The sequence below is a fragment of the Enoplosus armatus genome, chromosome 23, assembly GCF_043641665.1.
Source record: "Enoplosus armatus isolate fEnoArm2 chromosome 23, fEnoArm2.hap1, whole genome shotgun sequence".
In the NCBI taxonomy this organism is placed as follows: domain Eukaryota; kingdom Metazoa; phylum Chordata; class Actinopteri; order Centrarchiformes; family Enoplosidae; genus Enoplosus; species Enoplosus armatus.
Genome location: NC_092202.1, coordinates 7718886 through 7733028, shown reverse-complemented (window position 1 = coordinate 7733028; position 14143 = coordinate 7718886). Strand labels below are relative to the sequence as shown.

The 14143-nt window shown below is 39.6% G+C and overlaps 1 protein-coding gene across 1 annotated transcript in view; it reads left to right on the top strand.

The window, feature by feature from the left end:
• Positions 1 to 7282, top strand: part of LOC139306279 (protein Dok-7-like) — a 30664-nt gene extending 23382 nt beyond the window's left edge. The window contains exons 11-12 of the mRNA XM_070930224.1: positions 4043 to 4225; positions 7146 to 7282. Of these exons, the coding sequence (XP_070786325.1) occupies positions 4043 to 4225; positions 7146 to 7282 (320 nt within the window). The remainder of the gene's footprint in view (positions 1 to 4042; positions 4226 to 7145) is intronic.
• The last annotated feature ends 6861 nt before the right edge of the window (positions 7283 to 14143 follow it).

Below are 14143 nucleotides of genomic sequence, written 5' to 3'. Positions count from 1 at the left end.
ATGTAACGCCATAAACTCAAGTTACATAAGAACCAATTGTGAGAGAAAACACACAGATATGTTACCAAACAGAGAGTGCAGTGATGTGTGACAGGATACCTGCCCTGATGTGAGGTGAGGGGACAGTTGTCAGGGGACGTTTGGCCACTTAAGCATCCCACACCCAGAAACATGCCCTCAGTCTAATGCACACCTGCTCTAGAAAGTCCCAGCAGCTGTCACGAAGTGGCACCAAACCCATCAGTCATGTTCACATACCTACACGCTCGGCTCCCTTGTCATCTTTCCCATCATCCTGCCTCAGCGCGCAGTTAATGGACGGGGACGTGCAGGAGGTGGCCGAGTTCCGTGGCTCTGACGGCTCTATGGCAACTGAAATGATTACGCAATTTAAATGTGATGCTCTAGTATATTGGTAAGACCTCCATATTAAAACAGCATTAGCTCCTGATTTCATAAAACATTTCAGTTAGCAGCCATGACTGATGTGACTAGATTGACTTGTTTTGGTTCAGGCTATTCTAGTGTGCAAGCATTAAGGGTTTTGGTGACACTTCTAGTCTTGAAACCCCTATACGAAACTTAATGGAGGCAGGACTTATTGCCAGACTGTTGTAATAAACTGGTGACTGAGTGTAGGAGCACACTACGATCAAAGATTTCACCATGTTTCTGTCATGACTGCAATTTAAGGCTGTCCCAGACAAAACTTGACTTGAGTGTAAAGGGGCCTTTAGTCTCAGGGCATGTCTTGTATATATCATTGTTGTTGGGGCCTGCTGCAACAGGCCTCTCACCCTGAAGACAACGCTGTCATTAAACCTGTGTTTTCCCCTCAAAAGCAGTTGACTTAAGCTCAGCAAGGTATTGCCTCTAACATCTCCCCCAGAGGCTTCGCAAAGTGTATTGTGGAAAGATCCTTCAGCCTTAGAGCTGTGAGGCAAACCCACTATTGTAATAGCAGCCATTATAAAACCCCACACTTCTGCAAGGGCTGCTCGGTGTCTGATCAATTAGGTATCATGTTGCCAAAGGCTGCACCCACTGAGACTCTGCTGGCATCTAATGGCTTCTCACTGATTGTGTGAGCGTCCCCTGGGGTTGATGCCTCTGAGCTGCGGGTAATGGCCACTGCCTGCTGCCATTTAGGACGAGTCAATAGCAGGGGAAATCTTTTTTTGTCCCCAAATGTTACAGATTACCCAGCCAAAATTTACAGCGCTGCATCTACATGATTACAACACAACTGTAGCAATACAGATATATATAAATCCCTGACCATCTTTACAGTCAGTGTGGAAACTAAAAAGTGTTTAATAGTTTTACAATGTGATTTACTGCTAGAGGTGTATAATACCTGTCTTTTCGATGGCCTCATTAGTGTTTCCAGCAGTAAATGCCCTCAGCTGAACTGCTCTCTGTTGTTTGGTGTTTGGACAATCCCAGCAGCAGTAGAAGCACAACAGCAAATTTAGTTAACGATCTGTTTTCTGTGATCTAGATATTCTCTTTAATCTTCCAACATCAGTAGTCTTGCAGTAACTGACATAAAGTAAATAAACAGATTTTTACAGGTGCAGGTCTGCAGCGTTTATGTTGCTACACTATACATCATGTTTGTGTTGTTATGAAGTGGTAGTGCTCAGTAAGAACCTGAGCTCTTCAGTTAATGAGTAATGTTTTTTTCTGACATCTGATGCTTGACATGAATTACATAGACACTGTAGTACAAATACTAAAACAAGTTTTAAAACATTTTAGCCTTTTGGAACATTAACTGCAAGACGAGCTCAGCGCTGTCGGTCCAAATTAGACTTTCTGCACCTGTGTGGCCACCAGGGTCCATGTAAATGTTGTTTTCTGTCCATGTTTGAGAGTCCGGAAAAACCAAATGTAAAATGTAATTTTTTGCAGTGTGTGACCGCCATGCCCGGTTAATTACACTACTCACAAAAAGTTAGGGATATTCAGCTTTCACATGAAGTCGATTCACATTGAGCAGAAATGAGGAATGAGATGAAGAAATTACCATTGCATGCTTCTACTTAAATGCCCTACTTTCATGATATATCACTGTAGCATGAACTTTTTACATTTTCCATAAATTTCACCCGAAAGTCGAATATCCCTAACTTTTTGTGAGTAGTGTATTTGATATGTGTTCTATTTGCACACGAATAGCATCACTAACAAATGTTTTTATCACTGTTCAGGAGAAATGGAGTACATCTTGCTTTGCACTAGTCTCTATTCACAGGGGAGAACAGAAGTATTCAGGTTATGCAAATTTCTCAGATATCCTTGTGTATTGTGTTTTTGAAGGTTGTAGTTATCTTCGCTGGCAAAACATATGTGTGCACGTATGCACCTATATTATGCGGTTGTTCTGAAACTGTGTCAATAAGACATTTGAGCTAAAGAGCATTCAACTAGCCAGCAATGGACTCGACTCTGCACCTCTTTATCCTGGGTAGCTTTTAGGTTTATGACGGGTAAACCATTCATCAAGCACAATAAATTACAAGCACAGCGCACTTTAGGCAACACTGTGGCTATAATTTGTGTGTTTGACAGGAAAAGCTTCAGTTGAAATGGGTTGAGGTGAAATTTCTAGTTAGTTTTACTTGGCACCTTTTTTTTCCTGCTGACTGCACTGTTTGATCAGTTGCATAGATTCTTTACCCAGAATGCAATGCTGCTATGTACAGCGGCAGTTCAAAGTTCAACTGTAGTCAGGTGGCCATTAAAAGCACTTCTTTTTTAGTACATTTGTCTCGGACCAGTGTGTGTGCAAATGTATGTGCTTTTTAACAGTGGTTTACTAATTTTAGATTGTAAACAGACTTCTCTGTTGGTGTTGCAAATATTGAAAAAACAAATAAGCTTATCTGGATTTTGCATTGTTTGCAAAGTTGTTTTTAAAAAAGTATTATATAAAAATATTAGCATTTGTTATGTGAATCAGACCTGCAGTAAAACAAATATTAGGCTACAAACTGAACTGAAATTTGGATAAAGACGCATCGACAATTGTTTTCACATGTTCAAGGGATTGGATGTTGGATGTGGAGCTCTGGTGGAATTAAAAGGGCAACAGGTCAGAGTTTTACTGCCTCATAACACAAAATGACCATAATGTTTCTCATAATTTATCTCTGGGGCCTATCAGCTAATTATGCATAATTAGCCTCTGGGGGAAAGGGCAATTCATCGGGATACACTGTGTGCCAGTGTAGCTGCTGATCCCTGTATCCGCTTATGTGCTTTATTGTTGAAAATAATATTGTCACTTTACTGCAGAGGTCTGTATTTGAATGCATCTAATTAACATTAGGCTGTTGATAAGGACTGCTGCCTCAAGAGTTACTAACCCTGGAGGGGAAAATCTTTTAGCTTTTGATTAATGTTATAATGACAAAGTGTTAAAATAGCACCAGTCTTATTCTTGATTTCTTCATTGTTATCTTTTTAATGAAGGTCAGAATGACAAAAACAAATCCTGTTTCAAGTGTCACAGGAAGGCTGCTGTTTTATCTTTTCAATGTTTTCATCGAATCCCATTAAAAACCAACGATGAATCCTACTATGTGTTGTCTCTGTAGCCACAGCCTGGTAGAGCTTATTCCTCTGTGGCATGGAACTCCATTGTTGTCCAAAAACTATTAGAGACATAGATTTTTTTTTTCTATGACAATTAACACAGCCATTGTAGAAAAATGGAACCGAACCATCAAACAAAACACAGAGTCATCCAAAATACTGCAAAATAACTAGCTGTGTTCATTGTAATGAAGAAATAATCGTCCAAATGCAACTGCATGGCTCTTTTATGTGTTTAAAAGGGTTTTTGGAGACTATCAGGCTATGGCTACGCAGACAAAAGTTGTCAGTAGGATAAATAGCTTTTTGATGTTGGTCTCTTCAGGGATTTTGTTGATAAAAATAAGTGTTCACACCTTTTTTAAAAAAAAAAAAGTGTCACTGACACAAATGAACAGATCTCCACCTGAGCTTAATTAACACGTTACTCTTATATCGACAGGGGCAGTGTTCGTTTTCCCCCCAGAGGCACCACTTCCTGAAAGGCCTCGCAGTGAAGGTGTGACGTATGTGAATATTCCTGTTAGTCCCACTTCCAAGAAGCAGCTCAACTACATGGAGCTGGAGCTGCAGGAGCCAGGAGGTCCTGGCACCCGAGGGACTGCCGCACATCTCCCGCCTCAGAGTAAGGACGCGTCTGAAATAACCTTTGATAAGTAAAAGTGCTGATGTAGAAACAGTTTCTCTCTAAAGCAATAGTGATTAGCTTTATATAGTCAGGTTTAAGGTTATAGTTGTATAGTTTTTTTTCCACCTTATTCAGACAGCAGCCATGTTGAACAGTCAGGGTGACAAACTCCACCTGTGGAGAAAAATCTGCTGTTACTGTTGTGCAACAAGAGGCCTCAGAGAATCATGTCAGAAAATCACTTCAGAGACTCAGTAGACTCAAATAGATCTCATAAATGCTCAGTGGAATGAATAAACCCTAATATATTGACTCTTGGCAGATTTCACCAAATTGGTGTTGGTTCGGTCTATTTGGATGACTTTGGACACACCGCCCTGTTGGTATAGTTCCAGTTAACTCTGAAGAGATTATTTGACTTGTTACTTACGTTACATAAGCACTATTACTTTCACAATTCTGTCTGATATCAGGAATATCTCTTATGTCAAAGTAAGATATTACGCATTGTCTCCATATTAAGAATTGTTTTTGTATCAGGTGTTATAGGCACAAGGAAACATTTCAACCTAGAGGTTAGTTGTAATATTAAAGTGACATTTCATTATTGTATTTATCCTCTTTTAACTGATAAAACTTTGCTATTATTAGACACATTATTAAGTCTTGCTTACTTTATATTAATGCACTGTCCCACTGTATAAATATTAACCATTGTATAAATCTGTGCAGTCATGTAGACCTGCCCAATTATGCTGTAAAAATACCAATCATCATCATGAATGCCTTTTAATGTATACTCAGATCCCCATTAGAGATTCATGAAAGATTCATGAGAATCTTTAATAGATTAGATGCAAGCAGATTTTTAATGCAAAGATTTGAATTTATAAGAAGATCCACATCCTGAATGGATTCAAATGAAAGTGAAAGGACCTCAGTCGTTCCCTTATGTTCTTGTCTTTGTTCACACAGTCTACAAGGATTTCTTATTTGTGCTCGTGTTCTGATCTGTGCAGCACTGTGGAAAAGCCATTTAGTATATAATACATTTTCTGTTCAGGGAAAGGGACAACTTAAACAATAATAAAAAATACCATCAATATCAAGCGAGGATGAAAAGTCGCTCTCGACACACGATTGCTCTGTAATTCGGTTTTACTTCGTCAGAGTTACGGGAATCACTCCCAAACGATGGAGACGATTTCCTCTCGTCCCACTAAAAGACAGCTGTGTCCTTGTCATCGGAGACGCGGCAGTGAGCTGTAATTGACAGACAAGTTGGCTATTAGCGTCATTGCCCTCTGGAATACGAGGGCCGCTTGGGCTCTGACATGACAGGTTAATATCTGATGTCAGCAATACAGTTTATATCCCAGCATGCGGCCTCTTTAATCTGTCACCTGGGAGGAGGGCTGTCCCATCACACCACTGAAAGGGGGTCACAGGGAATTCAGATTACAGCTGTGAATTCACCAGCTCAAATGGGATCCTCCTCCAGGGACTATTGATGTGTTGTGGGGAGCTGGTTTTGATTTCCTCGACTTTATAGACTGTAGAACGCATAACTCAAGCAGGAGGCGGCGGTACGGTGATGTGCAGTTTCTGTGATATTCACGTTCTGCTTTTGCGATTAAATTGACGTCTTGCTTATTTGATTTTCATACAAATGATGGCAATTCCAGTGACGTGCATATGGAAGACAGTGCATGAGGGGAATGTTAAAGGCTACAGCTGAGTCATTTGCATATTCTTCTGCTTTGTGTGGGGACGCTCCGTCGCATACCTTAAGCAATCATGTCGACAGCGAGGGCAGAGATCCACTTCACTCTGAACTCTCTGTTATGTTTGTTTGGACGTTTTCATCAGTTTTCGAAAATGTTTTTTTGATATATATATATTTTTTTAAAGATGATTCAGCAGTACTTTTGCTGCCTACGACAAGAATGTCCTTTATGGTTTATTTTATGGCTAAAGAATGACAGGAAATGGTGAAAAATGCCAATTACAAGTTCCCAGAGCCCAAGGTGATATGTCCAAATGTCTTGTTTTGTTCATCCAATAGTACAAATCTCAAAGATTTATTATTATAGAGGACATATATAATAATAATCGAAAAATAATTCACTGAGAAGGGATTTTTTTTCTAAAAATTACTGACCAAAATTGTTGCCAATTGAAAGAATAGTTAATAATTTCGGCAAATATGCTTATGCGCTTCCTTCATGAGGGTTAGATGAGAAGATTGATACCACTCTCATGTCTGTATGCTAAATATGAGCTAACGCTAGCAGCCAGTTAGCTCAGCTTAGCATAAAGACTGGAAATGGGGAAACAGCTAGCCTGACTTAAGGTAGCAAAATCTGTCTACCAGCATCTCTGACCTTTGCTAAATGTTATACCTTGTTTTTTTTTTGTATAAAAACTGCATTGTAAAAACAACAAGTTGTCCAGGAAATGACTACGCCAAGAAATAGTCCAGCACTTAACCCCTTGTAAACAGACAACGTTTTTACAACATCTAAATTAGTGAGCTTTAGAGGTGCCGGTAGGTGGATTTTGTTACATTTGGACAGAGCCAGACTTGCCGTTTCCCCCCGTTTCCAGTCTTTATGCGACACCAAGCTAACCGTCTGCAGCTTCATGTTTACCGTTCAGACATGAACATGGTGTCAACCTTCACATGTAACTCTCAGCAAGAAAGCAAATAAGCGGATTTCCCAAAATGTCACACTTTTCCTATACTTTTCTTTCAATCCACTAATTGTTTCAGCTGTAATTGCTACCAAAAGCAGCTAGCTTTGTTGTAGCAAGCCAAAAGAGAAAGTGTGGCACACTCCAGTGATGAATAATCAAATATTCGACTTTCTATAACTTACTTCAAGTTAAAAGAGGGTCTGTTTTTGTGTCTTGACAGGAAAGAGCTGCACCAAGTACGCCCAGATTGACATCACCGCTACAGAGACGGCCCACAAAGTCGGCACGCAGCATGCCCTGGGTCGGCAGGAGGGCCTGCACACTCTGGAGCTGAGAAGAAAGGGGACGCCACATTGACTTCCTCATCACTGAACTGTTGGTCTCAGCAGGAGGTTTCAGCCCAAGACCAGCCCGCTACATCAAACTGTAAAGTTTGCCGGAAACATCTCTGAGGGGGGTTTTGAGTCCAGACTGTTCCCGAAAGATCCGCAGAGGTTTACTGTGTGTGGGAGTCGTTCTCTGTTCTGTTCCATCTTTTGAATACAGATTTTTTTTTTTTTTGGAAGTTACTTCATCCAGTTTACACATACTGAAATCCCAGAAAATATTGTCTGCCCATGTCGATTTTCTCAGATTCAGACTTGCTTCTGTAATCACAAAGCAACTTGAAGATGGAGCCTCCTCTGAAAGGTTTGGCACAGGATCAAGAGCAACATTTCAATCTTGGTCTCTTTTGTGGACTCGGGCATCTCATTAAATGGCATTATGTCAGCGCTTGAGCCTCAGGCTTACTTGGAGGAAGATGTGCCAGTCCTGAGCTGAGTCACTGGCCCAAATAAACCCCCAGAGCAGAGGCATTTCACAGCTCACTCGGACCATCCCTCATAACATGCAATATGCTGTTTTTGTCCTTGTTTGGGAGAACGAGGCAGGGTGGTGGCAGGAGAGGAAGCAGAGACGGTGTTTTTTCTCACAAGGAGTTCATACTCCTATACTCCTCAGTGATAACCACATCAGTAATTCCACATGTAGCTGCACAAAGCTCACTTTTTAGTATATTCACATTCGGGGAAACTTTCCATCCAGTCTTATTCAGGATGCTGAATTTCAGAATTTCAGGCTCGCTGTTTAAAAAATGAAAAGACAAGATTCATGTTTGTATTAGTAAGAGCAGGATAATTTATGGTTCTGCATAATACTTCCACATTGTGCATGGTGACTTGGTGTAACTAATGGTTTGGTGTTGTATCATATGAACAGAATCTCAATGCTGCTATTGTTTTTCTTCTGCTTCACAGTCCATATGGATTTACTGTGGAAAAGTCTTCAGAAATAATGCAAAGCAGAGAAGATGGTGACAATCACTGGATTTTCTTAATCACTCAGCAACAACAAATGTTTCCCAGAACTGACTCTCATGGCCCTCGTTTTTCAAAGTTATGTTTGAAAAGAAGTTTGTTACTGAACTTACTGAAGTGGTTAAAGTCTTTTTATTATTCTTAATTGAGTGTGCGCATAGGCATTTTTACCGAAACCACAGTTATGGAGAAAAGAAATAATAATTTAGTATGTGTTTTGTAGAGATATTTTTAGTAGCCCATTTTAATCAGTATATAGTTTTTGTCCCAGTCTATTCGGGTTACACTCTGTTTTGATATCTGTAAATACATTTTCTTTCTATTTAGGTGATGTGGATTGATATAAAATATACATGTGAAGATATAATGTTTGTACAGTAAAGATGTATTGCAAGAGTTCAAGGACAGTGCCTGCTTCCTCAGGCACTATTTTTTTTCCTTATAATACAAATTTTCTTGTAAATTATTTATAACATTAACTACTGCTTTGATGTGTGTGTTCAGGTTTTCTAGAGCTACGTTAGGTCATATATGGGACTTTTCCCTGTACAGTTGTACAGTTGTAAACCAGTTTGGTACGATACTATATAAAGCATCCTTACAATTGATGTGTTTGTTTTTCATTCAACACTACGATGAAGCTTTTTAATGTAGACTGATCTACAGTGTGAAGGAAATGAGCACTAATCACATGTTCTCATATATATACGATATTTTGAACCTTTGGGTAAAGGAGTCTGAATTGAGCCACTGGAATGAATTATAGAGATATATAATAGCTAATATAAATTGATTAATTAATTGTGCATTGACATTATGCATGATAAAACTCAAGTAAAAAACAAATTAAAAATATGTTAAATGTATTAATTATTATCCATTAATATTAATTAAAGTGCTTCCTTATTCTGTATTTAAATGACTGAATTAACTTTAAAGGCTTTCAAATTTTAGTTTGTCCATTTAGTTATGCGTCTGCCTGATGTTACACACCCTTTAGTGGCCACGTTAGACGTTGCAGGTATTGGACAAAAGCACTCAAAAAGTGTACTTTGTTATTTTGCTAGTACGGAACAGATAACAGAACAGATGGTTATTTCTGTGTCATTTCATTGCCTGCTCCTGTATGAATTTAGATGCTAGAGTTAGTACTTATAGTTGTTCCATGTCAACATTAAAATTAGCTGCTGGGTAGCAACCAAAGAAAATCAAATCCTGAGCTGACACAAACAAGAGTTTACTGAGTAACATTAACTTTTGAAAGCATATCATATTTTACGTAATGACCTACTGCAGCCACACCATGACAATCTTTACCTTTCAGCAGACTTTTTCTTGTCCCTGCGTTACATAAGAGGAGGTAGACATAATAACAGGAACACCTGTGGAATCAAACACAAACATTAACTTTGTTAGAACTGTTGAGATTGTGGTAGAGAGGTATTGGTTGAAAAATAATTTTCTAATATTGCTCTATGATGGAGCCAGCTTTGCTTACAGTATTTGTGCCTCAGCTGCAGAGTCTGTATGGACGGTGTCACAGGACCAGTGCTGGCCAGCAGAGACTCATTTTGTTTCTGCAGTCAAAATATCTGGAAGGATCTGGGAGCCTCAGCCTGGCAGTGCGAGAGCTTTGGAAGAGAAACACAGTGGGTTTTGCACATTATTTTCACAGAGTGCTACAGATCAGGCTGTACTAGGTCCAAATTGAAAGCTTTCACACAGAGGGACTATTAGTAGGGATTGTTCCTGTTCCAAATTTTCAAGTTGGTGATGTATAGTCCAGCTCTCATTGTAACATGATTGGCATTGGCTTGTCACACGCTATAGATATTAACCTCACTGACCTGGAACAAAACAATATAGAGTATCGAAGTGTTTCTTGGAAACTCATTTATTCATTCAATTTAGCCGGAGAGAGCAGAAGTAAGTAGTAAGTAAACCATAATTGGCTGTCTCTGGTCAAATATTGATATAAATAAATTAATGTTAATGCCATTGAGAAACTGGCAGCAGGAGTTAAAGGAACTATGCAAATCCACAGACAGCTTGTGAGTAATTGCAGTGCCTGTTTCCAATGAAAGACAGCAGTTTAGTTTTTGTGGGCAGAGTTTTAATCCCTCCCACTGTGCCCACCAACACTGAATACACCACAGGTCTAATTCAGGACTACCATCTGTCTACCAGAACTGACTTGAGATTCAGACTTGAGTCAGACTTAACATACTTGAGACTCGACTTCCTAAAGATTGCCTTGAAACCAAAAATATTCAAGAGTTGATTTGACTTACTTTGACAAGACTTGTGACCTTTTTTGGACTTGTCCCAACTGACTTGAGACCAGCCTTTGACTTTCCCTAAAGTCCACTATCTACACTGTCTCTATTTGGGAATGTGCTGTACAGGAAGCATAGAAAGGCTGCCTACATGTCAATACATAACTGCACAAGCCACTGTATTCAGATTCATTTGTACATTCAGTTCTGTTCTTTTTACTGTTCAATTATCTGAAATCTCCTTCTCCCCTTTGCCTCTAAGACAATTACATCCATTGAATAGGTAATTGCTAGTTGCAAATCAAACTGTCTGCTTCTCTTTGTCAATCTCATACTTACTTCTTATTCAAACAACTCAATTTGTTTAATTATTCATGCAAGGTCATTTTTTCGCCTCTGCTTTTTTGGTACTTCATCACTGATCTTGCTGCTCCTTTCATAGGACTCAGAAGAAATAAAGACTACAGTTCATAAATTATGCAGGAACCGTGAGAAAGGATTATTTTCAGGCAACAGCACTTTAAGGCCGAACTGGAAATTCCTGCCACAAAGTGCATTAATAATTCTCCAAGAAGATTAAATATATTATTGTTTGTTCAGATGAAAGTAATTCTTGTGCCTCAGTGAGTCCACTGTGCAGCATCTGATGTCTAATGACCATAACTAGACCTTTTACTTCACTCCTGCAATAACCCTGTCTCTTATTTACTTGTCATTAACACAAAATACAGATGGAGGGGAAAAGCAATCAACATTTTCAGCCATAGGCAAATCTATAGGCACAATTCACAATAACAGTTCCCTCAGACTGAAGCAGAGGGAAAATGAATTTCTTTAAGTTGCTGTGAGCAGTTGATAAAGAGAGTTTTCATATTTTAGGGAAAAACTAAATCCAAAGTAACTGTCAGAACCTCTAAATCAATTCAGGGAACTTAAAGCTGCACTAATCAATATTTTTATAATAACAAGGAATCAAATGAAGACATGTAATGTGAAAGGTGGAATTCATAGTGATGAAACCACAGAGAATTAGCACCTGACTCTGTAGTTCCCCTCAGCTCTACAGTAAGCAGCTGTTATCAGCAAAACCAAATTCTGGTAAGCCAACCGTGCCCTGCCTGTCCAGCACCAAATGGCAGACAGGCTAAGTTAGCGACTAGCTGGTGAACACTGCAGAGCATTTAGCAGCTAGAGAGCCAGATGTTTCCCAAACCAGAGCAAAAAAGGAAAGTGATTCACATTAGTCAGGCGGACACAAACACGACTTAAAATGAATGGTAATGTTGCTCTGTGTCGATGATAATATGTTAATATTTTATTTACAGCTTGCTGCGATGCCCCCAAGTGGACAAAAAAAAAAATCAATTAACGCAGGTTTATATCATTTTATGGGTCCAAGACACCTCAAGCTATATCGTCAACTGTACTGTAACAAAGCTATGCCATCAGTAAAACTCACGAGCAAATCTTATCGCATCACAAACACTTAACATTTTACGTTGTCAGCCTCAAACTGCAGCAAAGATGGTGGAGCACATTGGGTTAATATGTCACGTGAAATGTCAATTGTCAGCCAACTTGAACACAATTCACTGAACTGAAGTAACATCATTCCTAACATGTACATAATTACAACAACAACACCTGTTACCTAACAACTTCCCACCTCTGCATCATGTGCTATATCGCCCAAGAAGGTTAACTTTATTTAACATGTTATCACAAAACCATTCATTTTACTGTTCAGACAAACAGTATTTCCCCTGACAATCGATCTGCTAATCGTCCTTTCTTACTGCATGATATTGTTATTCATGTCATTCTTTTCCTCTTGTTTCAAATCAATTCTCGTCGTGTGTAGTGCACAGCAATAAATTAGATTACAGCAGCACATGTTCTTCAGGTGGTGTCTGGAAGAGCAACAGAGAGGACACCGAAATGAGTCATTAGTAAATGTCTTTGCTTGCATTGACATGCACTATACTGACATAATGAATGTCAGATCAGACTGTGTATGTTACAGTATGTTAATGTATGTGTCCCCGCGGCTCATGAATGGAGTCATAAAGTAGTTTGTTTTCAGCATTTGAAGCAGCTCACAAGGACGAAACATCACAAGTGTTGAGTCTGGCTTCACTAAGTGTCGAACAACGGTCTCTTAACTCACGCACTGATGCTTGAACCTACAACCTCATGACTTGTAAGTAAATGTTATGCTTCCACAAATAGCGGCTGATCGGTTTATCTGTCGGAAGTGATTTGTTGCAAATGGTCAAAGCCTGCAGGGTTTAGCAGCATTTCCAAACGGCAACCCAATAAACTCCAGCTGCCGACCTTTCTGCTCTGGTCATTGGGCCCTGGTCATTGGCCTTGTTCAGCCCAACTCGATTACGACCTCTAATGTCTCACACACAAAGAACCTCTTGCAGTCAGTGCCCACGAGGCATTTCAAGAGGAAACGCCTTAATCTTGTTTTGTTTTTTTTCCCCTTATGCAGCTTTTATTCTCTTTGGGCTGCAGCTGTTCTGTTGCCTGATGCTTTCATGTCATCTTTATTTGTGTGTTTTTCCTTTCACTTTCAAATGTGCTTATATGCTGATAATAGTCTATTATGATTTGCTAATTACATTCTAGTTTAATAAGACTCCAATAATCCAGGCGTTCGGCGTGGTTTAAGGACAGCTAAGGATACAAACATCATCATTATCTCCACCCGAACTCACTGCTGAAGACTGCAAACACACTGACACAAAAACACACACACACACACTGAACCGTGCATGGTGGTGATGGTACATTAGCTCTCTTAATATGTTCATTGACACAACCTGTTCAAAGCTCAACAACATGAATGGGTCTATAAATCTTAACAAATGGTTGGTTCATTTCAGTATCTACCTAAGCTAAAGACAACTAACTATCCCTTCTTATGTCTACACAAGAAGGTAGAAAGTGGACATGATTGAAAAGGAGATAGTAGCAGCATTTGGGAAGACTTTCTGTGGGCTTCATGTCCTGTCTTGGTCCTGATAACGCCGCAATATAAAGGGTACATTTGGATGTAATCACTCCAGCCAACAAATTCGATCTCTGATTTCTCAACGTCTCATTATCTGTTAAGCTGCTCCCGGCTGTGCTCCTAATCTGTAGTTATGATTCACTCACTTACTTAGCTTTGGGAGAGATGATCATGATAGCCAAATATTGATTGTACCATCTCAGCACAAGCGACATATTTGAGCTTTTTAAAATCCATCCATCATGTCGCCGCATGAGTCGTGTGACAGCTGCTGCATCTTACTATGTGGGAATATTCTAGTAAAAGCGCTCATTTTCTGACCTCCCTCCTTCTCTGTGACACATCGGGTGAGCTGTATTGCTGTAGCGAGCCTTGTTTGGGGTGTGAGTTACGTAATGCACCAAATGGGGAGCCGTTCTTTGTCTGTTAGCGGTTAACAACAATGAATGTTCAGCCAAACACAAACACTTCAGCTTGATAATTTGATGCTCATCTGCTGACTGTTACTGAGAGGAGGAAAAACAACAAGAACTGTCAAGCGGCTCAGAGAACAAGTCCAACAACA